Source organism: Callorhinus ursinus, unplaced genomic scaffold, assembly GCF_003265705.2.
Source record: "Callorhinus ursinus isolate GAN/ISIS: 27379988/994484 unplaced genomic scaffold, GSC_fseal_2.0 scaffold88, whole genome shotgun sequence".
In the NCBI taxonomy this organism is placed as follows: domain Eukaryota; kingdom Metazoa; phylum Chordata; class Mammalia; order Carnivora; family Otariidae; genus Callorhinus; species Callorhinus ursinus.
The window spans coordinates 2,783,257-2,807,120 of NW_027397150.1; the positions used below are offsets into that span (position 1 = coordinate 2,783,257).

Consider the following 23,864-nt stretch of genomic DNA (forward strand, 5'->3'; position numbering starts at 1 on the left):
CAGACTCCCCGCTGAGCAGGGAGTCCCGGGATCGAGTCCCACATCGGACTCCCTGCTCAGCGGGGAGCCTGCTTCTCCCTCTGACCCTCTTCCCTCTCGTGCTCTCATTCTCTCTCTCTCAAATAAATAAAATCGTAAAAAAAAAAATTATTCCAATTTTATTGCGTTCCTAACTTTCAATCATGCAGCCTGCCTTCTAATCTTTGTTACCTTCTTTGAAATTTTAAATATGCAAATGCAACCTCTTTTTAAATACCTATATTTTCCACAGTCCTACAGTAAAGCACCTTCCTCCCAGTTTATAAGTAAAAGAACACTACTATATGCCCAGCACTCTGCTACTCTTTATCTCATTTAATTCTAAAATAAAAACACAGTTTAAGACACATACTTCACTTTATAGATCAGTAGAGCAAGGCTGGTAGGGTGTGTGTGTGTGTGTGTGTGTGTGTGTGTGTGAAAGTAACACAGTGAACCAGTACTTCTACCCAGGTTTGTTGAACTCAAAGAATCCATTTTCTACTGATGTATTATTACTGGCTTGTCATGTATCACCTCTCATTAAGGTCAAACTAGGGGGCGGCCCCTGGCGGGCTCAGTCAGAAGAGCGTGCAACTCTTGATCTCAGGGTTGTGAGTTCCAGTCCCACACTGGGTGTAGAGATTACTTAAAAAAGAAAGTCTTAAAAAAAAAAAAAAGTCGGGGCGCCTGATGACTCAGTTGGTTAAGTGGCTGACTTTGGCTCAGGCCATGATCCTCAGGACCCATCAGGCTCTGTGCTCAGTGGGGAGTCTGCTTTTCCCTCTCCCTTTGCTGCTCCCCCTGCTCATGCTTTCTCTCTCAAATAAATAAATAAAATCTTAAAAAAAAAAAGTCAAACTATTTCCGATGATTTATTTTCCCATTTCCTTCCTTTTTTTTTTTTTGTTGTTTATTTAATCAATACCACACAGTGTTGATAACTTCAGGAAAAATCTATAATCATTACCTTTATCTCCAAAATGTCCTTTGGTCTTCTTACCTACATGATGTTTACTCTTACTGGGTTCAGTGAAAAATAGAACAACAGATCAAGAATTATGACTAGATGCATCTGGAAAAGCATTTTCTGGGGTGTCACTAAGAATCTTCTTTTCAGTTTAGTGCCCCCTTTCCTGACAAACATACTCAACTATCAAGAAAACGTCTTTGACCAGGGGCGCCTGAGTGGCTCAGTCAGTTAAGAGTCTCCCTTCGGCTCAGGTCATGATCTCGGGGTCCTGGGATCAAGCCCCACATCATCAGGCTCCCTGCTCAGTTGGGAGTCTGCTTGTCCCTCTCCCTCCGCCCCTCCTCCCTGCTTGTGTGTGCTAACACTCTCTCTCTAATAAATAAAATCTTTTTTAAAAAAAGAAAGACAAAAAAAAAAACAAACGTCATTGACCTTACTACTCCAACAAATAACGGTTCTCAGCCCTTCTCTTCATCTTCTACTTTAGGACTAGTCTGTACTCACTGCTTCTACTTCCTCACCTCCCCCTTCACTCCCAACCCACTTTAAATTGCCTTCTATCTATACTAGTAATTAAATTATTATTACTTATTAAACTACCCTCTCAAAAATCATGAATGGCCTCCTACCGAATTCAACAATTTTTTCTCAATTTTCACTCTGCTTTTTCAAACTCTCTTCCTTTAAGTAGCAACATGGTAGGGTGGAAATAGCCCAAACTTCTGTGTCTGACATGGGTTCATATCCTACTATTGCTCTTTACTTGCTATAATGACCGAGTTACTTAACTTTTCTCTTGGTCTCCTCATTTATAAAATGGAGTTCATATACCATACAGAAGGGTTTCTAAACATCAGCACTACTGATACTCTGGGCAGGAAAATACTTTCTTATAGGGGGCTGTCCTCTGCATGGTAGGAGATTTAGCAACCTCTCTGCTGCTACCCACTAAAAGCCAGTAGCAGCTCCTACTTGTGACAACCAAAAATGTCTCCAGGCATTACCAAATTTCTCCTGGGGTAAAATCACAGCAGACTGAGAACCACTGCCTCAGGGTAACAAGTAGAACTAAACTGAGGGAATATGTCCAGTGCCCAATACAAGGAAGGTTCTCTTCTCTCTTTTAGCTTCCAGGACCCTTTGGTTCATTGGTTCTCCTACCTCTCTTAACACTCCTTTCCTCTTTCTGAAGTTCCTCCTCTCATCCCCACAATGGAGACAGGATCTAAAATTCTTTTCATAGTACTTCTCCCTTTATTACCTAGTCTATTTCAATTCCTATCTTAGCTACTTCTATGGCTTCAACAATTGCCTTTATTCTACTGCCTGCAAACCCAGGCCTTCTCGGAAATTCTAGACCCATACTTCCAAGTTAGAGGAAGGAGCTCTGAAGTCGGTAAGAAATGGTTTCACAGTCTAACCATGAGCAAGTTATCTCTTTTTTCAATCTTTTCTTTACCAATAACATAAAGATAATAACTGTCTCCTAGGATATTGTGAAGATCAATTAGTTACATCAAGGACTTAGGACAATATCCAGTATATAACAGGTTGTCAATAAATAGCTATTAGTACAGAACATTTCCACTTAAATGTCCTACAGATACCTTACACTCAGGTCATCTGAAGCGGAATTGATCATCTTTTACCCCGTTTTAAACTGTTCCTTTTCTTGTCTCCATTTCTTTTTTGGAAAGATTTTATTTATTCATTTAAGAGAGACAGAGAGAGGCAGAGGCAGAGGGAGAAGCGGGCTCCCTGTGGAGCAGAGAGCCCAATGCGGGACTTGATCCTAGGACCCTGGGGATCACAGCCTGAGCCGAAGGCAAACGCTTAACCGACTTAGCCACCCAGGCACCCCTGTCTCCCCTATTTCTGCTAATGACACCACTCTAACCCTCCAGGTAAGAAACCCTGGTTTCATCTTTGAACACACCCTTATCCCAACAACTGCCAAATTTACTGCACCTGCTTCAGCAATTTTTCTTAGGCTCTCTCTCTCTTTTTTTTTAAGATTTTATTTATTTATTTGACAGAGAGAGACACAGCGAGAGAGAGAACACAAGCAGGGGGAGTGGGAGAGGGAGAAGCAGGCTTCCCGCCGAGCAGGGAGCCCGATGTGGGGCTCCATCCCAGGACCCGGGGATCATGACCTGAGCTGAAGGCAGACGCTTAACGACTGAGCCACCCAGGCGCCCCTTCTTAGGCTCCCTGACATCACCCTAGTCCGAGCCTTCATTACCCATGGAGTCTGAACTACTCCTGTAGTCTTCTAAATTATCTCCCTATTTTTGGGCTCTCCAAATTCATCCTATACACTGCTGGTAACTTAATGTTCCTAATACTTGGATGACATAGAAAAATGTTCATGATATATTAGACTTAAAACACAGACTACAGGGGCACATGGATGGCTCAGTCGGTTAACTGTCTGCCCTTGGCTCAGGTCATGATCCCAGGGTCCTGGGATCAAGCCCTGCATTAGGCTCCCTGCTCAGCAAGGAATCTGCTTCTCCCTCTGCCCTTCCCCCCTGCTCACGTTCTCTCACTCTCTCGCTCACGCTCTTTCTCCAATAAATAAAACCTCTAAAAAACAAAACAAACACAGATTACAAAAGTATACATTGTATAACACTAATATTATAAAGTATATAAATACGTAAAGAAGACATGTTCTCCCTTTCCACCTACACAACATACAAAAACATAAAGGAGGGGGAGAAACCTCCTTTGGAGTATTATCAAAGGATATATTCCAAAATGGTAATAGTAGTTATCTTTGGATACTAGGATCATGGGCAATTTATTTTTTATTTTGTACTTTTTCCTGTGTTTTCTACATTTCCACAATGAACATGTCTTATTTTATGTAAAAGAAAAATAACAACAGCATACCATACATCCTTCTGTGACTCCCTCACTGCTTACATTAAAAAGTTCCAAATTCACAGACATTGGGGAGGGTATGTGCTAATGGTGAGCACTGTGAATTGTGTAAGACTGATGAATCACAGACCTGTACCTCTGAAACAAATAATACATTATATATTTAAAAAAAAAAAAGGAGATAGGAGGAAGGGAAAAATGAAGGGGGGGGAATCAGAGGGGGAGAAGAACCATGACAAACGATGGACTCTGAGAAACAAACCGAGGGTTCTAGAGGGAAGGGGGGGATGGGTCAGCCTGGTGATGGGTATTAAGGAGGGCACGTGCTGCGTGGAGCACTGGGGGTTATATGCAAACAATGAATCCTGGAACACTACATCCAAAACTAATGACGTCATGTATGGTGACTAACATAATAAAATAAAATAAAAAAGTTCCAAATTCTCTGCCACGCAAAGACTCAGCTTGCTTTAAGCACCACATCTTTCTTATACCTCATGATTTAGCTAAACTCGCCAGTCCCCGCACCTCATGTCAGCCTGCGCCTTCCCAGTCTAGCTCTCCTCTTCTTATCGTGTTCCCTACGTTCTATTTCCATTACCACCTGTTCAAATCTACCCATTCCTTCAGGCTCAGTTCAAGTATCTTTAATATGATCATGTATACATGGAAAAATATGTCTGTCTGATTCTCAAATCACCCACTCAAGTGAAAGCCCTGCTCTTCCAGTTACTGACTTTGGGTAAGTTAACTAGAGTCTCTGAAATGCAAATATCCTTACCTATGAAGGGAGAACAACATAACCTACTCCAAATGGCAGTAATTAAGTAACAGAAGAAAAAATGAGTACCTAGTACAATGTGTTACTTCCTTCCATCTTGTTTATAAGGGACATATGTAGCTCACATTTGCAGGAATGATAAATCATATATATATATTTTTTAATTTTTTAAAGTAATTTCTAGGCCCAACATGGGGCTTGAACTCACCACTCTAAGATCAAGAACCACATGTTCTACCTACTGAGCCAGCCAGGCACCCCAATAAATCTAGTATTTTTTACCCAGTGTTCTCTCTGGAACACAAAGGCCACACATTGTTAAGCAAGAACAGCCTCAGAACTCAATTACCACAACTGCTCAGTTTCTTTTGAGGGCTTCTTCTCTTTCTCCATAACCCCTTATATTGGTTCCACCCTTGTTCTGCTTCTTTTTTCACTTTCTGTACAAACCCTAGATGATTTTGCCCATAACTATGACTTTGTCTACCATCCATAAGCTTCTAATTCTCTAATCTGTATCTCTGACTCGGATTTCTGTAACTCAATATTTGTAAGTCAAACCGACTATTAAAAATGTCTCTGCTTGAACATCCTACAAGAAACCCAAACTCAAAACCCCCAAATAAACTTATTCCCCAGCCCCCTCCCCCAACATTTCCTGTCTTCCTACATTCCCTATGACACCAGCATCTATCAAAGACAGAAATCTGAGAAACATCCTAGATTCCTATTCCTTTTTCTTTACATTGAAGGCTTGCATTCCATCCCATACTTTAAGTCTACCTGCACCCTAAACATGCCAGGCAGGTTCATGCCTCAGTGCTTTTAAGCATATGAGTCCCTCTACCTAGGAAATTCTCCACTTCCTTCTTGCTTGACTAATTTCTCTCATCCTTTAGAATTGAACTGAAGGATTATGTCTTCCAGAAAAACAAACATACTATATTCCAGTCACTGTGCAAAAACACTTTGCATGCATTTCTTGTCTAATAATCAAAATAGTGATGAAGTATGCACCATTATATTTTTACAGGAGGGCAAGGTGAGAGAAGTAACTCACAGGAGGTCATCTACACATAATAAATAGCAGAAATGTGATTCAAGCACAAATCTGCCAAACCCCAGGGCACTTCTTACGCTCTTAGCCACCCCACTATACCACAGCTCCCGTTTCCCACCCACTCTTCAAATCCCATAACCTCCTGCTTAGTTAGAGGGTCCCTCTTCTAGCTACCATAAAGAGGGGCCTGTGTGGAATACTGTACATCTTTACTGTTTGGTTTGTCTTTTCTCAAATGAGTCCGTGAGCAATCTTGAAAACAAGGTCATTTCATGTTATCTTTTCCTGTACCAAGCAGAGGGCCTAGCACATGGTAGAGCCTCAGAAAATATTAGGTTCCTTCTCCCTTCCCTTCCACCACAACCGCTCCCCCCCCACCTGGGGGCAGAAACTATCCTTTCCCCCGTCCGCAAATTCCCACAGCACTTTATACCTGTTAGGACACTCATCCGTTGCCTCATGTTAGCATTTTGTAGGCCTTATTTTACTATGAGCTCTTTGAAAAATCTTTATGCAGACACCTCTGCCTGTAGTAACTGTTCGACAAATAACTGATAAGTGAACCTGTAATTAAAAGAGCTGTTGTTTATGTTTTCCTTTCTATTATGTAGATTTCTTCCCACCTCTATTAAACACTAGCCCCCACCATTAGCAAACTATGGCTCCCACGCCACAGAAGGCTTTCGGAGTTATTTATCAAACGTTTCCCGATCCTAGACACTGGGGGAAATGCAAACTCGGGTTAGAAAAGGGTTTCTGGCCGCTACAGAAATCCAATCTAAGAAGGACTTCCGAGTCAAAATAGTATGGAACACTAGACTCTTCAAGTATGTGAGTCACGTGGCTCTGCAGCGTGAGGGCGACTGTCAACGTCGTTTCAGGGTCACGTAACAGACCACACCACCAGCCCGTTGACTAATCCCCCGGGATTCGTTGCGAGCCGCCTGGCCCAGCCTATCCTGTTTGAGGGTGCGGAGAAGTGGGGAAAGCGACGACCTATCTCCCCTCACAACAGTGCATCCTCTCACACGCCGCATTTCGGGGCTCGGCCTCCTGCGGGCTCACCCAACACCCCAAGGGAGGCGTGGCCTTCACCTACCAACTCTCCGGCTCTCTCCCCGGGGGCTCCGCCAGCTTCTCCAAGGACCCTCCCCTCTCTGGGCGGCCTCGCAAAGGTGAGACCGGAGTGAGGCCTGCACCAGCCACAGGCTCCCCCGTCTCCTCGCATCGATTCCGGACTCGGCCCGGTTGCCCTCCTTCGGGTTCTCCGCTCCTCACCTGCTCCGCCGACACCGCCCCTTTCCCCGCGCCGCTCCCGCTGCTCTTGCCGGCGCGACCGCTGCTCTCCGCCATCTTCGCCGCCTGCTGGGCTTCCGGCGTGCGTAGCTCCGCCCCGCCGTGCGTCACATCCGGCCTGCGAGTTACCGCCCACTCGCCCCGAGGCCTCCGCTTCCAGGCGGCTCTTCGCTCTCCGGTTCGGATCCTGCGGATGGTTTTGGCTCTATCTTCATGTAGGACCTCCTACCTATCCCGCCCGCCGCGGTGAATTTCACCTGCGGTGCTTTAACTTGTGCAACAGAGACACTGTCCCTGGGAGAGGTGGAAAGGACGGGTTAACCGGAGAGTAGAGACGCGGGTTGGGATCTGCGTGGGTGCCAGTGCCCTCTGCCCTCCACGGAGTGGTGGGGAACGAGGGAAGGTGAACTTCCCCTCCGAGATTCTGGGGTAAGGGGGGGAAATACGCTTTGAGCAGTAAAGCTGAGCAGGTGCACAGTCAAGAAGAGAGGCTGGGAAAAGCAAGGAAGTTTCTTGGAGATGACTTTTGAACCGCGGATACGATCCGCTGGGGAAAAGGGCTTCAGTTTAGTATGCAATCCCTGGAAGTGGAGGTATTCAGGTGCCGAGCAAAGCCCTTTCCTCCATCTTCCCACTTTGTGATCTCTTCCTGTAGCCCATAATTACTTACACTAAAGAGTGTTTTGAAGACTTAGGGTGTTTTACTGGGAGGGCCCTGATTCAGCCAAACAGTATGAAGAGAGAAGTCAGAGAATCCTAGAAATATACTGCTTGAGGGAGCGGTTGGTGTCCTGATTTCTCACCTTCCTCAGGCTGGGCTTCATCGTCAGACCTTCTCACCAGTTCCTGTCCTTTCTTTTGTGTCCTGGACTCCAGATACCTCGACTCTCAGTACTTTGTGCACAGCCCAGGTAACGTGTTTTGCTCTGACCTCAGTGCCTGGCACTTAATTGATGCTCAAGAAATGTTTGTTAAAAGAATAGATGGTGGGAAACACTGGGGTGCCAACCATCCACAGAACATTTCATCAGTGGGTGCCCTCAGGAGGAGAAATCAAAGGGCCATGCAGCCCTCCTGCCTCCCCATTTGAGACCCTTATCATTAAACTTCCATTTCCCCGGGGCGCCTGGGTGGCTCGGTTAAGCGACTGCCTTCGGCTCAGGTCATGATCCTGGAGTCCCGGGATCGAGTCCCGCATCAGGAGCCTGCTTCTCCCTCTGACCCTCTTCCCTCTCATGCTCTCTATCTCTCATTCTCTCCCTCTCAAATAAATAAAATCTTAAAAAAAAAAAAAAAACAAACTTCCATTTCCCCATGCTGGGAAATCTGAGTCCTGCCTGTGCCATCCACAGGCCCAGAGCCATGGCTATCTCCTCTTCTTCCTGGGAACTGCCGCTGGTGGCTGTGTGCCAGGTAACATCAACACCAGACAAACAGGAGAACTTTAAAACATGCGCTGAGCTTGTTCGAGAGGCTGCCAGACTGGGTGCTTGCCTCGCTTTCCTGCCTGAGGCATTTGACTTCATTGCAAGGGACCCCGCAGAGACACTACGCCTGTCTGAGCCACTGGGTGGGAACCTTCTGGGAGAATATACCCAGCTTGCCAGGTATCGGGAAAAGGGGGAGGGAAAGGTAGTTTCTTTGTTGGGCAGTGTCCCCGAATTGGCAGATAGGAGGGTAGAACGTTGAGAAGAGTTGTCAGTTTGTCTCCTCCCCTCTGCCTTCCCTCCCCCAGGGAATGTGGACTCTGGCTGTCCTTGGGTGGTTTCCATGAGCGAGGCCAAGACTGGGAGCAGACTCAGAAAATCTACAATTGTCATGTGCTTCTGGACAACAAGGGTGAGACTTCGTAACTTTTTAGCCGTCTCTTTCCAGGCTCTTCTACCTAAACTAACATTCTCCAGAATTGGTTCTCAACTCAGTTTCCTTGGTCAGGAGTTTTCAGGGTGTTTGTGCTTCTGATTCTAGCTTATAAGCTAGCTCCCTGGGAGCACAGGCACTAAGCTGGGCTTCTAGAGCACCAGCACTGAGTCTTCCTTCTCTTCCTCCAGGGTCAGTAGTGGCCACTTACAGGAAGACCCATCTGTGTGACGTGGAGATTCCAGGACAGGGGCCTATGCATGAGAGCAACTCTACCATTCCTGGGCCCAGTCTTGAGTCTCCGGTCAGCACACCAGTAGGCAAGGTGGGAGTTGTGAAAGGACGAGGCGGGGAAGAGAAACAAGAGGGAGAATAAACATACTCAAAGTAATAGAGGATGGAAAGCCCTAAGGAGTGGGGTAGGTGGTGGGTATGACTAGATGCTATGACAAACAGGACAGGGGTATTAGGCTGTTTTTCATTCCAGATTGGTCTAGCTATCTGCTATGATATGCGGTTTCCTGAACTCTCTCTGGCATTGGCTCAGGCTGGAGCAGAAATACTTACCTACCCTTCAGCTTTTGGATCTGTTACAGGCCCAGCCCACTGGGAGGTAAGAGGACCCCTGTTCAAAACATAAAGGACTTCAGGGTGCCTGGGTGGCTCGGTCGGTCGAACATCCGAGTCTTGATTTGGCTCAGGTCATGATCTGGGGGTTGTGGAATCGAGCCCTTCATCGGGCTCTGCGCTCAGCACGGAGTCTGCTTGGGATTCTCTCTCCCTTTGCCCCTCCCACTTGTGTCCTCTCCCCTCTCAAATAAACCCAACAATCTTTAAACACACACACATACAGGCCTTCTTTTAACTTCATTCTCCTCCCTTGGCCCTACTAGCTGAAGGATTTTCTTTCCCTCTCCACCTAGTGGGAAAATTCATTCCCTAGATTGTTGCCTCTCGTGATGTTAAAGAATAATTAACATAGTAAATCATTCCCAGGCAATTATAAGAATGGTCACAATGAGTAGATTGGCCTGTAATGTTCATCACCTATCAATTTCCCACTAGATGCTACCTTCTTAAGTGAACACACATTTCCTCATCCCCAGGTGTTGCTGCGGGCCCGTGCCATTGAAACCCAGTGCTACGTAGTGGCGGCAGCACAGTGTGGGCGCCACCACGAGAAGAGAGCAAGCTATGGCCACAGCATGGTGGTGGATCCCTGGGGAACAGTGGTGGCCCACTGTCCTGAAGGACCAGGCCTCTGCCTTGCCCGAATCGACCTGCGTTACCTGCGGCAGTTGCGCCAACACCTGCCCGTGTTCGAGCACCGCAGGCCCGACCTCTACGGCACTCTGGGCCACCCGCTGCCTTAAGACTTTGACTTCTGGGACTTGAGACTCCCACTGTGGGCTGGCGTGGCCGGGACCTGAAGGCAGGGCCCAGGCGCAGCTCCCCTCACTTGAAGAACCTTGACTTTCTCGATGGAACACAGGCTCAGCTTCTTGGGAAAGAAGAAACTTTCACCTGAGCTCAGATTTCAGCTTCAGAAAGGTGGACTTTTATATAGTCACTGTTTATTTCATGAAAACTGAAGTTATGCTGAGGGCTGAGCAGCACTGGCATTGGAAAAAATATAATCATCAAAAGTCTGTGTCTGGGCATCTCCTTTGGGAGCTGAAAGGGGAGGTGGTGGTGTACCAAGCTGGACTAGGCTCCAGCTCTAGGCCTCCTGGCTCATTCGACATGCCTCCCTACCCAAATAAAAGTGCAACACTCCGTGCATGTCCCAGCCCCGCGCTCCGAGGCTTGGGAGTGGGATAGAATGGGGAAGGAAAGAGAAGACAGGAGGTGACACTGAATGACTTCACTCTCACCTGTTATGCCCTTTGCCCAAGCCAGAAGAAAGCCAAGGGGAAAGGGCTGCAGGGTACATGATTTATTTTCACTTGAACATGGAAGGGAAGTCTCACACTCCCCCTTCCCCTTCTCAGGGGGGAGTGTATTTTAATCAGCACCCCCTTCTCCGTCCGCCCTGTCGGGAGGGGCAACTCGGCTGACCCAGTCCTCCCTTGAAGAGGGCTTGGCAAAGGGGACAAAGGACGGAGCCGCACCAGAGGTCTGAAGCCCTGGAACGGAGGGAACGGGGCGGAGAGGAGCAGCACCAGAGGCCAGGAGAGAGCGGAAAGGGCCACAGCTTCTTCGTTTTTTAAAAATTCTATAATTTGGGAGAGGGTGGTGATTCATTTCCAAAATACACTTCAGAGTCCCACCTTCCACACAGCTCCCTTACTCACAGCCCTTTGGTTTTTCAGACAAAATTGAAGAGCCCTCATAAAGCCAGAAGCACGGATAACCCCGCGACGCACCCAAAAGCAGTGTTCGCTTCCATCCCTTACAAAGACTACGTTCTGTAGCCTCTGCTTCTCCCTCTACGTTTGTCTTACGGCTCAGTGGCAAGGTGGCTGTAGAGACACATTAGGAGGGTACGTGGAAAAGGGAAACAAAGGGGAGGCCCAGGCACGTGGGTGCAGGGAGGGCTGGGGAACACCACTTCCATTTTCGTCTTTTCCTTTAAAAAAAAAAAAAAAAGGCAGGGGTGTGATCGGTCGGAAGGGCAGAGAACCAACCCCAGAACAGTATGTGAGCTCCAGAGGCGGGCGGTGGGAACAGTCCTCCAAGAGGTGAGAGGGGAAGGTCAGGGCAGTGCCTGCAGCATCAAGTTCCTCAGGAGTTTCTGCCGGCCCAGCTCGTAGTCCTCCTCATCCACGTTCACCAGCAGCTTGATGGCTTCGTGGCCCACAGCCTGCTTGAGGGAGTCTGTGATAAAGACGCCTTTAAGCGCCTCTAGCAGCGAGCCATTGATGTAGTCGCGCCAGAATGCGTCGAGGTAGGTGAGCTCAGAGAACTTGATGTCACAGATGATGGAGCCCAGGTCCCGAGACTTGAGGATGGTGTTGGCCTGGTTAAAGCGCTCAAACTGGCGCTCAAGTGGGTCCTGCTTGTTAGAGAAGACGTTGCCTTGCAGAGCGGTCTCATGCTGGCAGTACTCAGCCCGCACCCGCAGTCTGATGTCTGTGGGGAAGAGAAGACACGCACGAGTGGTTGCAAGGGGGGCGGAGGGGGCGAGACAACCCATGCTCAAAAGGTGGAAACGAACAGCTGAGCAGTGAAGTTGCGCGCATCGCCTGCCAGCCTTTCTGCCCATCCCCCGGGACTAGTTCTTTTCTATGTACCCCTGAAATCCTTGCCTGAATGCAAGAGTTTCCCTTAAATGGGCCAAGCCCAGGTCAGATTATCACTACTGCTCACAAGCAGCACCTTAACTTCTAGATCTTTTCCTAACTAACAGGCACACAAGTTCATTTTAGTACTCGATCATGCTTGGTTCATCCTACAACAAAGATGTTGTAACAGCATCCCTTTGATGTAGTATTAACTAGAAAGAGCTGAAAGGTACTCTGCCACAAAGAGGAATTCTCTCCCAAGGGACTAACGCATTCAATCCCACCACATCATTCAAGCATTCAACACGAGCCCTGCACTGCCCGGTGTCTCAGCAGTTCTGTCGCCCCCTCAGGTCGCTCCGCCTCTAGAACTCTTCAACTTCCTCACCACAGGTCTGCTTTTCCTTGGGGTCTGGTGTTACTGACTTCCGGCGTTTTCGCTGGCTCCCAAGTGTGGCTCTCCCTCGAGCTGGCCGCTTGCTACACATCTGAGGGCCCGAAGTGGGGCAGCACACCACAGGATAGTGGGGAGGCACTGATCAGAGAGTAAAAGGGAAAAAAACATCATAGAGTAAAAGCAGAAATGCAAACACTTCCCTTGGAATGAGAAAGGACTCCTTTAGAGTTAGCACCAAAAACGGTATCAATAAAGTGACCTGAAAAGAAGACAGAAGGTGGGGACAATTACAGGACGCAGGTGAAGCATTAATACCTCACCTGATTTTCATGGGGGCCAGATACTGGGGGGGTTGGGGGGGGCAGTGAGAGAGACACAGTGTACTTTCATTCAGGCTGGCAAAGCTGGGAAAATGACGGGTTTTCCTCAACAAAGAGGAAAGAAAGAACGTGCACATCTCTGTGTGTCAGGTGGGTGCCCACGATGTCAAACATGTGGTGCAGGGTTTTGTTGTTGTTGTTGTTGTAGATTTATCTATTTATTTGAGAAAAAAAGTGTGTGTGTGCAGGGAGGAGGGGCAGAGGGAGGAGGAGGAAAAGAGAGAAAGTCTCCAGTAGACTCCCCACAGAGCAAGGAGCCCAACCCGGGGCTCGATCCCACGACCCCAAGATCATGACCTGAGCCGAAATCAAGAGTCAGATGCTCAACTGACTGAGCCACCACACACCCCCACGCCCGGCCTTTTTTAAAAGATTTATTTACTTATTAGAGAAAGCGAGAGAGGAGGGAGGGAGAGAGAAAGCACACGCAGGAGCACGTGGGGGCAGGGGGGGGGGCAGAGGGAGAGAAAATCCCAAGCAGACTCTGTGCTGAGCATGGAACCCAACACAGGGATCGATCCCAGGACCCTAAGATCACAGCCTGAGGCGAAACTAAGAGTCGGATGCTCAACCAACTGTGCCATCCGGGCACACCCCCCTTTTTTAAAAGTAAACTCTATACCCAACACGGGGATCGAACTCACGACCCCGAGGATCAAGACTCAGATGCTCTACTGACTGAGCCAGCCAGGCGCCCCTGGTTTCTTCTTTCTTGAATACAAAAATTAGGAGGAGTTAATATTTTCTTACCTGTTTTGGGGGGTTGTGGAGGCCTCGGTTCTGGATCGCTGAGGGCTCTGGGGGTCACATAGCGAATTGACGTCTCCTCCAGATACTTGTCTACAAGATCAGGGCACACTATAGGAGGGGAGGGAGTCATTCAGGAAAAGATCCACCCCCCCTTCTAATCTCCCCCTCCAGGGAGCCTCCTAACTTGTCCTAGGTACCCCCTAGGGTCAACACCTCCTCCCACTTGGACTCCTACGCTGCTCAGTCCCGGCCTCCCACAGCTCTGCCCAGATTCCTGTGTCCCCGGCCCCCAATGCACCCTCACCAGCCCGCCTCCTCTTGAGGGTGACGTAGGGCAGCAGGTCATGACGAGTAATGATGCGCAACAGCTGCAGCACCTGGCGAAAGTTACTCTCATCACAGCGGCCCTGGCGCTCCAATGCCAGTAAGAAGTCACGTCCGTTTCGGATGAGGCCACGCTCATGGTCATCAATGACATCAACAAAGAGGAAGGAAAGAACGCGCACGTCTCTGTGCGTCAGGTGGGTGCCCACGATGTCAAACATGCGGTGCAGGCTATACAGCCCGTGCTCCCGTTCACCTCGCTCTTCCGGCCACACCTGGCTTGCCCGCCGCTTTAGGCCCGCCATGCTGGGGGCTCAGGTGCGCAGTGCTTCCCAGAATCCCTGCTCGGCAGCTGCAATCCCCACTATACTGTAAGGACAAGGAAAGAACCTATGAGCTACTCAGTGGCAAGAACTGGTCTCATTCACTTGTCTATCCCCAGTGCCTAACACAGTGCCTGGCACGGAGTAGTGCTTACTAAGCCTTTATCAAAAAAGCGTTCATTGAGAAATAAAGCCTAGAGCTCTCCACATCCAACAGATGTTGTCCTACGTCCAGACCCTACTGGAGAAATACAGTCACTTCCCCTAAGTGAGAATGTTCTATGCAATTTCAGTGCTGCATATTCAGCCGGAGTTGCTATTAGATGTTACCCCAATTGATTGTTCTGTCCCCAATATACTACTTTTGGTCCCTTGTGCTCTCCCTCCCACCCCCCGACTACCTCACTTCTTAAATGTACGCAAAACTGAGAAGAAGTAGAGAATTCACTCTTAATATGGCAGCTGCAGCAGATGAACTTACAGACTGACAGCAGGGAAACTGAAAATCTCTAGGTTGAGAACTAGTTTAAATTCTGCCTGTGTCATTCACAAGCCGTGTAGCTGTAAGACCTTACACGAGTCACTTCGCTTCAAAGCCTCACTGCCCCCACCTACAAAACACGAATGAAACTACTCTTCAGACTTGTCAAGGATCCAATTAGAAAATACATGTGAAATTGCTGTGTCAACAGAAAGAGATTTCAGAGAGATAAGCATCCTTAACCTCTGCAGTCCAGACCCATCCCCCTACATTCCTAACCTCATTTTTCCTACAATCCAACTAAGCTCAAAAGCATAACTGTGCAGGTTAATAATATTCACCAAAATTCATGGATTTAGATCAACAAACATTATTAAGCTCCTGCATTGAGCATTCTTCCAATTCTCCTATGCCAGGTGTACTCCCTTGATGGTCACATACCATGTGGATATACCCCCTTCTAACCTTCCCTCCTGGTTGTCATCTGCCCATCCCCTCAAAATGACTGACAGCAGCCTGACACTCATTCTGTAATTTGGTGTTTGATTCACAAAGTTCCACCATCAAGCTGGGTAATGTCAATGACCAGCCAGTAACCAAGCCTCAAGTCCAGAGGCTTTCATGTCCACTCTAGTCACACATGTGTGCTGCTCCTCCAGACAGTGCCATCCAATACTGCTCCACCCCTGACCACAGCTCCAATCACTTGAATCATTATAAATTCCATTGAAGCTACTTCTAAGTATGTCTTAAATCACCTCATCTTTCCACTGCCACTGCCCTGGTTCAGGTCCTGATCTCTCACCTGGACTATGGTAACACCCTCTTCAAGGGCTCTCCTTACCAACAATCTTAACATACCTAAATCCATTCCCCACATCCAGCTGAATTAGCTAGCTAAAATGCGCAACTGAGGGGCGCTTGCGTGGCACAGGTGGTTAAGCATCCGACTCTTGGTTTCTGCTCAGGTCATGATAGCAGGGTCCTGGGATAGAGTCCTGCATCGGCCTCCACACTCAGCACAGAGTCTGCTTGAGATTTCTCCCTCTACCCCTCCTGCTTGTGCTCACTCTCTCTAAAATAATAAAATCTTTAGAAAAATAAATACAATGCACAACTGACCACATCACTTTTCTGCTTAAGACCTATCTACAGCCTCCTCCTTACCTATAAGAATACTGGTAAACTCCTTACACAACACACCAAACCTCTGAGATCAGGCCCTGCCTACCTTTCAGACCTCATAACCCACTTTTTATTCTCCTCCATTATCAATTTGGTTATAGCTCAAATACAGCATGCAGTTCATTTCTGTCCCTTTCTTCAGCCTACTCCTTTTGCCTGAGTGCCCCTCTCCCTTCACTGTCCCATATATGCCCCATCACCACCCTTTTTCAGATGGCTAAACTCCTACTAATCCTTTAAAAGTCAGCTAAGATCTTCAAATTCATTCTCCACACCTCCATGCTGGGGCTAAGTAGTACTCTTCTGTGCTCCTACGGAACATCATGCATATTCTCTTTAAACTCCTTATCAAAGTGTACTAAAACTATCCGTGTATTATTATCCTAGTATAGACCTTAAACAACTCATGTAGACAAAGTCTTATTCATCTTTATATCCCCAGTGCCTAGCAATGGATAGAGACTGGCACATAGTACTCGCAACCTACTGAACTCAGTGTCCAGGACATCATTACAAGCAATATCAATTAAGAAACTCACACAAGTCTGAGAGAGGACTTCGTTAGAAACAGATACACACAACCTAGCTACATGCACACACTCTAGCTAGCTGCAGCCTCCCCTACACTGTGCAGAACTGCCCACACCACAGCACCCTACTCAGCAACAAGATAGGCTGTCCTGACAATTTATATGCCAAGAAACTGAGGCTAAGTTAAGAAAGAGAATAAACGATAAGCTGCTTCAGAAGAGTCAAGCTGATGGGCTCTAAGAAAACTGAAGAGCAAGTACGACCTGGTCCTCTCTTGCTCAATAATCCTAAGAAAGAAGCAGAGACTCCTTCCCTTAAGAAAAGGGGAGGTCCACCCTGGAATCACTTAGCCCCATATCATGGGTTCTGATATGTGGACAAAAAATATAGCTCATATCTGCTTATGAGAGCCTAGATGCCCCCACCCCACCCCCAACCCCAAGCATGGGAAACAGCTGGGAAAACAGTTACCCAACTATGGGCTGGTTTTCTCTGCCTCTTCCTCTTGTTTCACCTGTTGTAGTTACTGGGTACAAAGTGGCGGGGGGGTGGGGGGGCGGGGGATGAAGGAAAGTAACTCCTTGCTCATCGCAGGCAACATGAGAAAACTGAGCCTTAGACTTCTTGTTCCCCATCCCACCTGTTCCTTTGGCCAGCTGTTGATTATGAGGATCCCAGAAAAAGCAGATGGGCAGGTTTCACATTCAACCAATCCAAAGAGTAGGCTGCTAAGAGAGCTCCCGAATTCTAAGTGTCCTGACTATAAGCCCCTAGAAATGAAGGAATATTGTCTCCACATACCTTCCCACTGGAAAATGAGGCCATAGGAAAGCACTATGGTCCTAATTATGTATCAATGGATACAATTCTATAATAGGTCTCAGTCCTCTGAGGGTTAACTCTCTAGATATGAGAGAAAAAACAGCCACCTTTAAGTCCTAGATCGCAGGCTAGATCATTCAAAGTACCAGGAATTATCATAGCTTCTAGGTCAATGGTTCTCAACCAGGGAGGATTCTGCCCCCCAGGGGACATGTGGCAATGTTGTGAGACATTTTAGACTATTATGACTGGAGGGGGGCAAGGGACCGCGCTACTGGCCTGCAGTGAATAGAGACCATGGATGCTTCTAAACATCTTATAATACACAGGACAGCCCCCACAACAAAGAATTATCCAGCCCAAAATGTCAATAATGAGGGATGCCTGGTTAAGCATCTGCCTTCGGCTTGGGTCATGATCCCAGGGTTTGGGATCAAGCCCTGTGTCGTGTCGGGCTCCCTGCTCAGTGGGAGTCCCTTTCTCCTTCTCCCTCTGCTCCTCCCCCCTCTCATGTTTACATGCGCTCACACATGCGTGTGTGCTCTCTCAGATAAATAAATAAAATCTTAAGAAAAGGGGCGCCTGGGTGGCTCAGTCATTAAGCCTCTGCCTTCAGCTTGGGTCATGATCTCAGGATCCTGGGATCGAGCCCCACATCAGGCTCCCTGCTCCACAGGAGGCCTGCTTCTCCCTCTCCCACTCCCCCTGCTTGTGTTCCCTCTCTCGCTGTGTCTCACTGTGTGCTCTGTCAAATAAATAAATAAAATCTTAAAAAAAGAATAACGCTGAAGCTGAGAAACCCTATTGTAGATGGACCATGATGAAGGGTCAAAAGAAGAGAGACAGCATGTCACTTTCCACCCTAGATCTAGAGAAGGATGCCATTGGGTCCTTCCGACCCAAACCCATCAAACAATATTCCAGAAGAAAAGAAAAGCCAGTCAGATATAGACTTATTTAACTCCTAAGTTCAACGAGCACTAAGGAGCTCCATCCCACTCCAATCCTGGCTTCTCTATCACCTGCTGTTGCCATTCAGGTGAGCAACCAGTGGTGGGGCTATACTCTCCTCTGCCCCATCCCAGGAGATCGAATGTGACCTAGTTCAATCTGGACCTCTGTGAAGAGAAATGCCATCCTCTGCAAGACAAACAAAAAGGATCCTGCACTTAAGTCTCACAGCCATCTTTAAAGTCCTGAAACTAGGGGCCCCTGGGTGGCTCAGTTGGTTAGGCGACTGCCTTCGGCTCAGGTCATGATCCTGGAGTCCCGGGATCGAGTCCCACATCGGGCTCCCTGCTTAGCGGGGAGTCTGCTTCTCCCTCTGACCCTCACCCCTCTCATTCTCTCTCTTTCTCTCAAAAAATAAATAAAATGTAAAAAAAATATATTTAAAAAAAAAGATAAAGTCCTGAAACTAGACCAGTTGCAGACCCTTCCTTGTTTGACTGCTGATCAGATATTCTGCTTATTCAATGAAGCAAAATGTAGAAGTGTAAGTTTCCCAAGGCCATGTCCTTGAAAGAAATGTCAGCAGGCTGACATGCAGGCTAACAGGCAACCCCCCCCCACCCCTTACTTATCGTCTAGGATGGTGAGTTCACTCACTTAGCAATCCAGATGGGGTTCCAAGAATCTAACTTCAGCATTAAAAGAACATGGCCAACTTCCTCTTAAACCAAAATATACTCAGCTTTCTGTGGCAATGAAGCTTAGGAACACAGCTTAAAATATAGAGAGATCCTAGATGAAAGATATCAGAGTAGTAAGAAGAACGTACCCCCTGTAAACAGTAGATTAAAAAGAACTCCTAAGTCCTGAAATATTGCCAGATATCAAGAGACAAACAAAACACTCCAAAGAGTCCTGATCCCGCTGGCTGGTTTGGGTCCATTTGGGAACCCAACATGAGTCCCCCCTGTTACAGTTTCCCAAGAATATATATATATATTTTTTTTTACCCCCAAGAATAATTCTGTATTCCCAGGAATTGCTGCTTCATTTCCTGGAGTTGTAGTTTTTTGTTTGTTTTCTTTAGGGAGGTCCAAACCAACCAAATGCCAACAGACGGTTTGTATGTATCTACAGAACTGCCTATCAGGTTTCTACTTCCAAGCAAAGTCTAGTCTCATCTCAACCAGGAATGACATCTGTATTTTTTGAGGTACTTGACTCTCTCGGGAGTGCGTAGAGGAAAGTCATGTGTAAGAAATACAAAAAGAGGGGCGCCTGGGTGGCTCAGTCAGTTAAGCATCTGCCGTCGGCTCAAGTCATGATCTTAGGGTCCTGGAATCGAGCCCCACATTGGGCTCCCTGCTCGGCGGGAAGCCTGCTTCTCCCTTTCCTCCCTGCTCATGCTTTCTCTCACTGCCTCTCTCTAATACATAACAAAAATCTTAAAAAAAAATACAAAAAGAATGATTTCTTGAAACGAAGATGAAAGTCTAGTTTCATCTCAACAGGGATGGCATCTATATTTTCACAGAACCAGAAGTATTTGACTCTCTCTGAAGCCCTCAGGGAGGAAAGTCATGTGGAAGAAGTAAAAAAGAGTGATGTCTTGAAACTTGGAATGAAAACGACATGGAAAAGCTTCAAGATGACTGAGAGAAAGTAAAGACCTTTCTTGCTGGTGGGACAAGGAAAATGTAACCAAGTATCTGAAAGTCAGAATTACATAGTATGTTTTCAAAAGGAAGATTCCAGGAACCCTGAACAACTAGAAGGAAGAGTAAGCTAGAGGAAAAGCCTTCCCATGGAAGGTGCCTCAGCAACCCCCCAAGGGTAACATTAGTAGATGTCGTGTTAGAGTACAATGTTCCATATGTTAAACAATGTTTCTCTCGGAGCAGACCAAGAAGATTAGATAGTAACAAACCAAAGCTGGGGGCTTGCCCCCAAACACCTAATTTCTGCTCTCTTTTCCTTCCTACCAATCTTCAGTTACCCAGAAAAAACAGTGACTGCAACAGATCTTATTCACTCAGCTGTGTACGTGAATACTCATTTTCCCTGGCATCTAACCCATTACTGGGCCAACCCCAACACACTTCTCATGCCATTCCCATCCATTCCCTTCCATTGTTCAAAAACAATAAAAAGTTCCAGACTTACCTTTGCAAGAAAATTAATTTCCCAGGTCTCTTCCTAGCACAGGGTTGGAAGCCAGCAGCAAAACAAAAACAAATAAGGGGGGGGAGGGGGAAAGAGTCAATTTTCAAGCCTTATTTTGAAACATCAAAGGCCCAAAGAGTTAGTCTCAGTTACAAAAATACACAAACACACCTAAAGCCATTTCGATTAAAGTGATCCACTCCGAGCGAAATGAGAGAACTCACCCCCAACCAAGTCCCCAGGTTTCCCTCTCTACTAACCAATTCACAAAACAATACCAAATCAAGAGTTTCCAGACTCAATGGCTCATGGCAACTTGTGAGAAAACCAATTATCCTCTGATACCTTCTCACCTGACTCCTCAGTTCCTTATGAGACCCACCTATTTTGTTACAATATTAACGCTGATTTTCAACTTTAGGGAGAACTGGGGGCGGAGAAATGGTTACAGCCAAAGAAGGTACTTTCTATCACTTCTCTTATCAGACCAGAACTATCCTCCAAATTTTGTCTTCTGCCCTTTCCCTTAGCACACAGAACAAAATATCCACTGGGGCCGAATTCACTCAGGCATCTACATTTCACCAGGGAACGTTTTCTATATGTGAATACTGACCCCTCCCTCTTAGCACATAAACAGCAAAAGAAAGGTCTGGAAACTAAAGCACTCATTTAATTATCCAGGTTGCCTAGATGCCATCATGTTTTCTGTTCCCTTTCTCGGACTTCCACAGCCTCCTCCTTGGCATATAGGGGTCCAACTCAGCACGGCTGTTTCCCCAGTCCTAAACTGCTAGTTGCTAGAAACTAGAAAAGTCCTTTACCCCTTCTACATTTTGGCGGGGGTGACACTGGCTTCCCCATTTCCCCTTCTTTCAGTAACCAGGAAAAACAAGGGAGCAGTAAGTCAGGGAGCCTTTGGAAAGCAAATCCAGTTGAACCTTCATCCAACCCCAATTCTCTGAACCATTCCCTTCTGCCCTTCCCACCCTATTAAAAGCTAAAGGCCTGGCAATTAGAATTGGTTGCAACTGATGCTGCTTAACTCTGCTCTCTCTTCCTTTCCAAGGGGGGGGTGGGGGGGGGGGGAGGGAAACCCCCAACCTCTATCACCCGTGCAGCTCCACTGTCCTATCTACCAGCCCATTCCCCTTCCTCCCAAACTTTCCGCCTAGTCTCTCACTTTCCCCATTACCTCGTCACACCGCCACGCTCTCCATTCCCCCAAAACCTCCGTGCTCTCCTTTTCCACCCAAATTCTCCCCTAGGCCCTTCCCCCTCCCACCTCCAATTTAACACTTTCAAAGCCTCCCCCAAAACGTCTGAAGTCCCTTCCTCATCCTTTCCCACCTCCTCACAACACCACTCTCAAGCGTCCAGTCCCTCCCACCACATGCCACCAGCCCCTTCCCCTTCGCACCCTCCGCCGCTCCCTCCCGAGCCCACCGCCCTCAATCCGGCGGGATCGCAGCCCCACTCCCACCTCGGCCGCGCCAACACCCCCGGCCCGGCACGGCCCTTGTTTACGCCCCTCCCCGCGCCCACTCCCCCGCCTCGCCCCTGCCCTCTCCCACAGTTGCCACCTCCCCCGCACGCCCCCTCGGCCGCTCCCCTCCCCCACCTCGCAGCGTCCCGTCACCTCCCTCTCTCGAGGTTCTCGGGCTGGACGTCGCCTCCGCCTCCCCCTCCACTTTCCTTCCCCAAGCCCTCCGCGGCCCCGCCCGGCCCCGCCCCGTCCCGCTCGCCTCCCCCTCCCCACTCCGCCGCCCCGCCGCCTCACTCTCGGCTCAGGCTCGGCGTCGCCATGTTGGATCCATCCGCGCCGCCCTCCCGTCCCGTCGCACGCCGCCGCATCCGGGCTCCAGCCGCTGCCGCTGCCGCCGCCGCCGCCGCCGCGGGCGTGGAGGGGGGGGCGGCCTCGTCCTGAGCAGCGCCTCCCGGAACCTGGCCGGTTAGCAGCGGCTTCCAAACCATAGTGAGGCTTGAGCCGGGGTGGCCATGCTAGGTGAGGGCAGCCTGGCAGCGGCATTAACCGGGGCGTGGATAGCTTCACTTTGGGAGGAGAGACTAGAGACTGGTAGCCATCTTGCTTTGGGGCAAGCGGGCACCGCAGGTTCTTCCTGACGGCGGCTTCAGGGCCCTAAGTGAGGAAGTGAGGATTGTATTCTCGAGTATGAGAACATTGGGGGCGCCAGAGCTGGCTGGTGTCGACTTCAAGACCCATCGAAAGACTGGGACTAGCAGCCATGACTCATAAGGGCGGAATATTGCAAGGGTCGGACTGCCCCGCGAACTTCGGGAAAGGTTCACGATCGGGATTTGACCTTTGCCTTGGACTTCCGGTAAATCCGGACGTTCCGTAAACCTTAGTCCGGAGCTGAAAGCGCAGCCCAGATGCTCCTCGGGTTTCATTCTTTGAGCATTTGCCTTTTAAGCACCCGCTTCCTGAAGGAAGTGGTCGCCTGAGCCGAATCCTGGACTGGTGGGAAATGGGGCTGGGGGCCCGGGTACGTTTTGGAGCTGTCAGCAGCCTGTTGGTTAAAGGAGAGGTAATAAATGAGGCCCGTGAGAATGGGAGGGACCGATTACGCAAGGCCTTGTAAATTAGTTGATTTTATCCGAAGGGCAACGAATAGGCTTAAAGAGCTTGGCTGAGAAGTGAACAATTGTATTTGCGTTTGTAAAAGATCGCTGGTTGCAGTGGGGAGAATGGATAGGAGGGAACGAAGTTAGAGGCCAGAACAATTGGGAAGCTCTTCTCCAGGCAAGAGACGGCAGTGGTCTGACCTAGAGGAGGGAGACTGAGGATGGAAAAGAACATCAGAAATGGGAATGAGGCAGAGGTTATTTCCCAGTATTCTGAGTTGGGTAACCGGGGGAAAATTATGCCATTTTCTCTTTGGTTTGGGGGAAGAGAATGAGTTTAGGTGCCTGTGGATGGATATCCATCCATTAGTTGAACATTAGATCATGTGGGTTGGAAACCCAAAAGTTTGAGGTGTGTGCGCGAGCGAACGTGTGAATACAGTTAGGTGTTGAAGCCATGGAATTGGATACGGCCTAGAGAGGAGTATCTGCATCTGGAGAATGAGATGAGGGAAGAAAACAGAAAAAGGGACACTGAGAAGGAGCAGACAGAAGGGAAAGAAGTAATCCAGGAGTGAAGTACCAGGGAAACTGGTCAAGGTGTTAAAGGTAACAGATTAGGTAAGGTATGTACTACAATGTGTCCATTGGGTATTGCGAAAGGAAGTCCTTTGGTAATTTTAGAGAAAGTTGTTTTCAGAGATACGGTGGGATAGAAACCAGAGTGAGGTAAACTGAATATCTGGAAACAGACAACGTATAAGAGTTTTCTCGTGGTGTTGACTGTAAAAAAGAGGCTAGAGGTAGGGTGTAGCATGAGGCAGGATTCCAAAGAAAGGGAAGGATTTTTAGATGCCTGTGGGACAACCAGAC

The 23,864-nt window shown here is 48.1% G+C and overlaps 3 protein-coding genes across 14 annotated transcripts in view; 1 reads left to right on the forward strand and 2 right to left on the reverse strand.

The window, feature by feature from the left end:
- Nucleotides 1-7,115, reverse strand: part of PFDN2 (prefoldin subunit 2) — a 12,875-nt gene extending 5,760 nt beyond the window's left edge. Inside the window, exon 1 of the mRNA XM_025860586.2 lies at nucleotides 6,997-7,115. Coding sequence (XP_025716371.1) covers nucleotides 6,997-7,071 — 75 coding nt within the window. The 5' untranslated portion in view covers nucleotides 7,072-7,115. The remainder of the gene's footprint in view (nucleotides 1-6,996) is intronic.
- On the forward strand, nucleotides 6,876-10,520 carry NIT1 (nitrilase 1). 9 transcript variants are annotated; one of them, XM_073888225.1, is made up of 7 exons: nucleotides 6,876-6,893; nucleotides 7,827-7,925; nucleotides 8,367-8,621; nucleotides 8,750-8,853; nucleotides 9,066-9,199; nucleotides 9,362-9,487; nucleotides 9,981-10,520. In XM_073888225.1, exons 3-7 carry the CDS (start codon nucleotides 8,377-8,379, stop codon nucleotides 10,245-10,247), a joined length of 876 nt encoding a protein of 291 aa, XP_073744326.1. In that variant the 5' UTR covers nucleotides 6,876-6,893; nucleotides 7,827-7,925; nucleotides 8,367-8,376; the 3' UTR covers nucleotides 10,248-10,520. The 9 variants fall into 9 exon arrangements, with proteins under 9 accessions (XP_073744326.1, XP_025716362.1, XP_073744325.1 ...); XM_025860577.2 differs by lacking the exon at nucleotides 6,876-6,893 and adding an exon at nucleotides 7,096-7,229; XM_025860580.2 differs by lacking the exon at nucleotides 6,876-6,893 and adding an exon at nucleotides 7,117-7,229 and having other exon boundaries at nucleotides 7,891-7,925.
- Nucleotides 10,521-10,795: 275 nt separating this feature from the next.
- On the reverse strand, nucleotides 10,796-22,408 carry DEDD (death effector domain containing). 4 transcript variants are annotated; one of them, XM_025860584.2, is made up of 6 exons: nucleotides 22,186-22,408; nucleotides 20,406-20,438; nucleotides 13,930-14,318; nucleotides 13,626-13,733; nucleotides 12,487-12,633; nucleotides 10,796-11,946 (listed from the first exon to the last, which is right to left on the reverse strand). In XM_025860584.2, the coding sequence occupies exons 3-6, from the start codon at nucleotides 14,252-14,254 to the stop codon at nucleotides 11,570-11,572; spliced, it is 957 nt and encodes a 318-aa protein (XP_025716369.1). In that variant the 5' UTR covers nucleotides 14,255-14,318; nucleotides 20,406-20,438; nucleotides 22,186-22,408; the 3' UTR covers nucleotides 10,796-11,569. The 4 variants fall into 4 exon arrangements, with proteins under 4 accessions (XP_025716369.1, XP_073744327.1, XP_073744328.1 ...); XM_073888226.1 differs by lacking the exon at nucleotides 22,186-22,408 and adding an exon at nucleotides 22,027-22,134; XM_073888227.1 differs by lacking the exon at nucleotides 22,186-22,408 and adding an exon at nucleotides 20,577-21,886.
- Nucleotides 22,409-23,864: the final 1,456 nt, after the last annotated feature.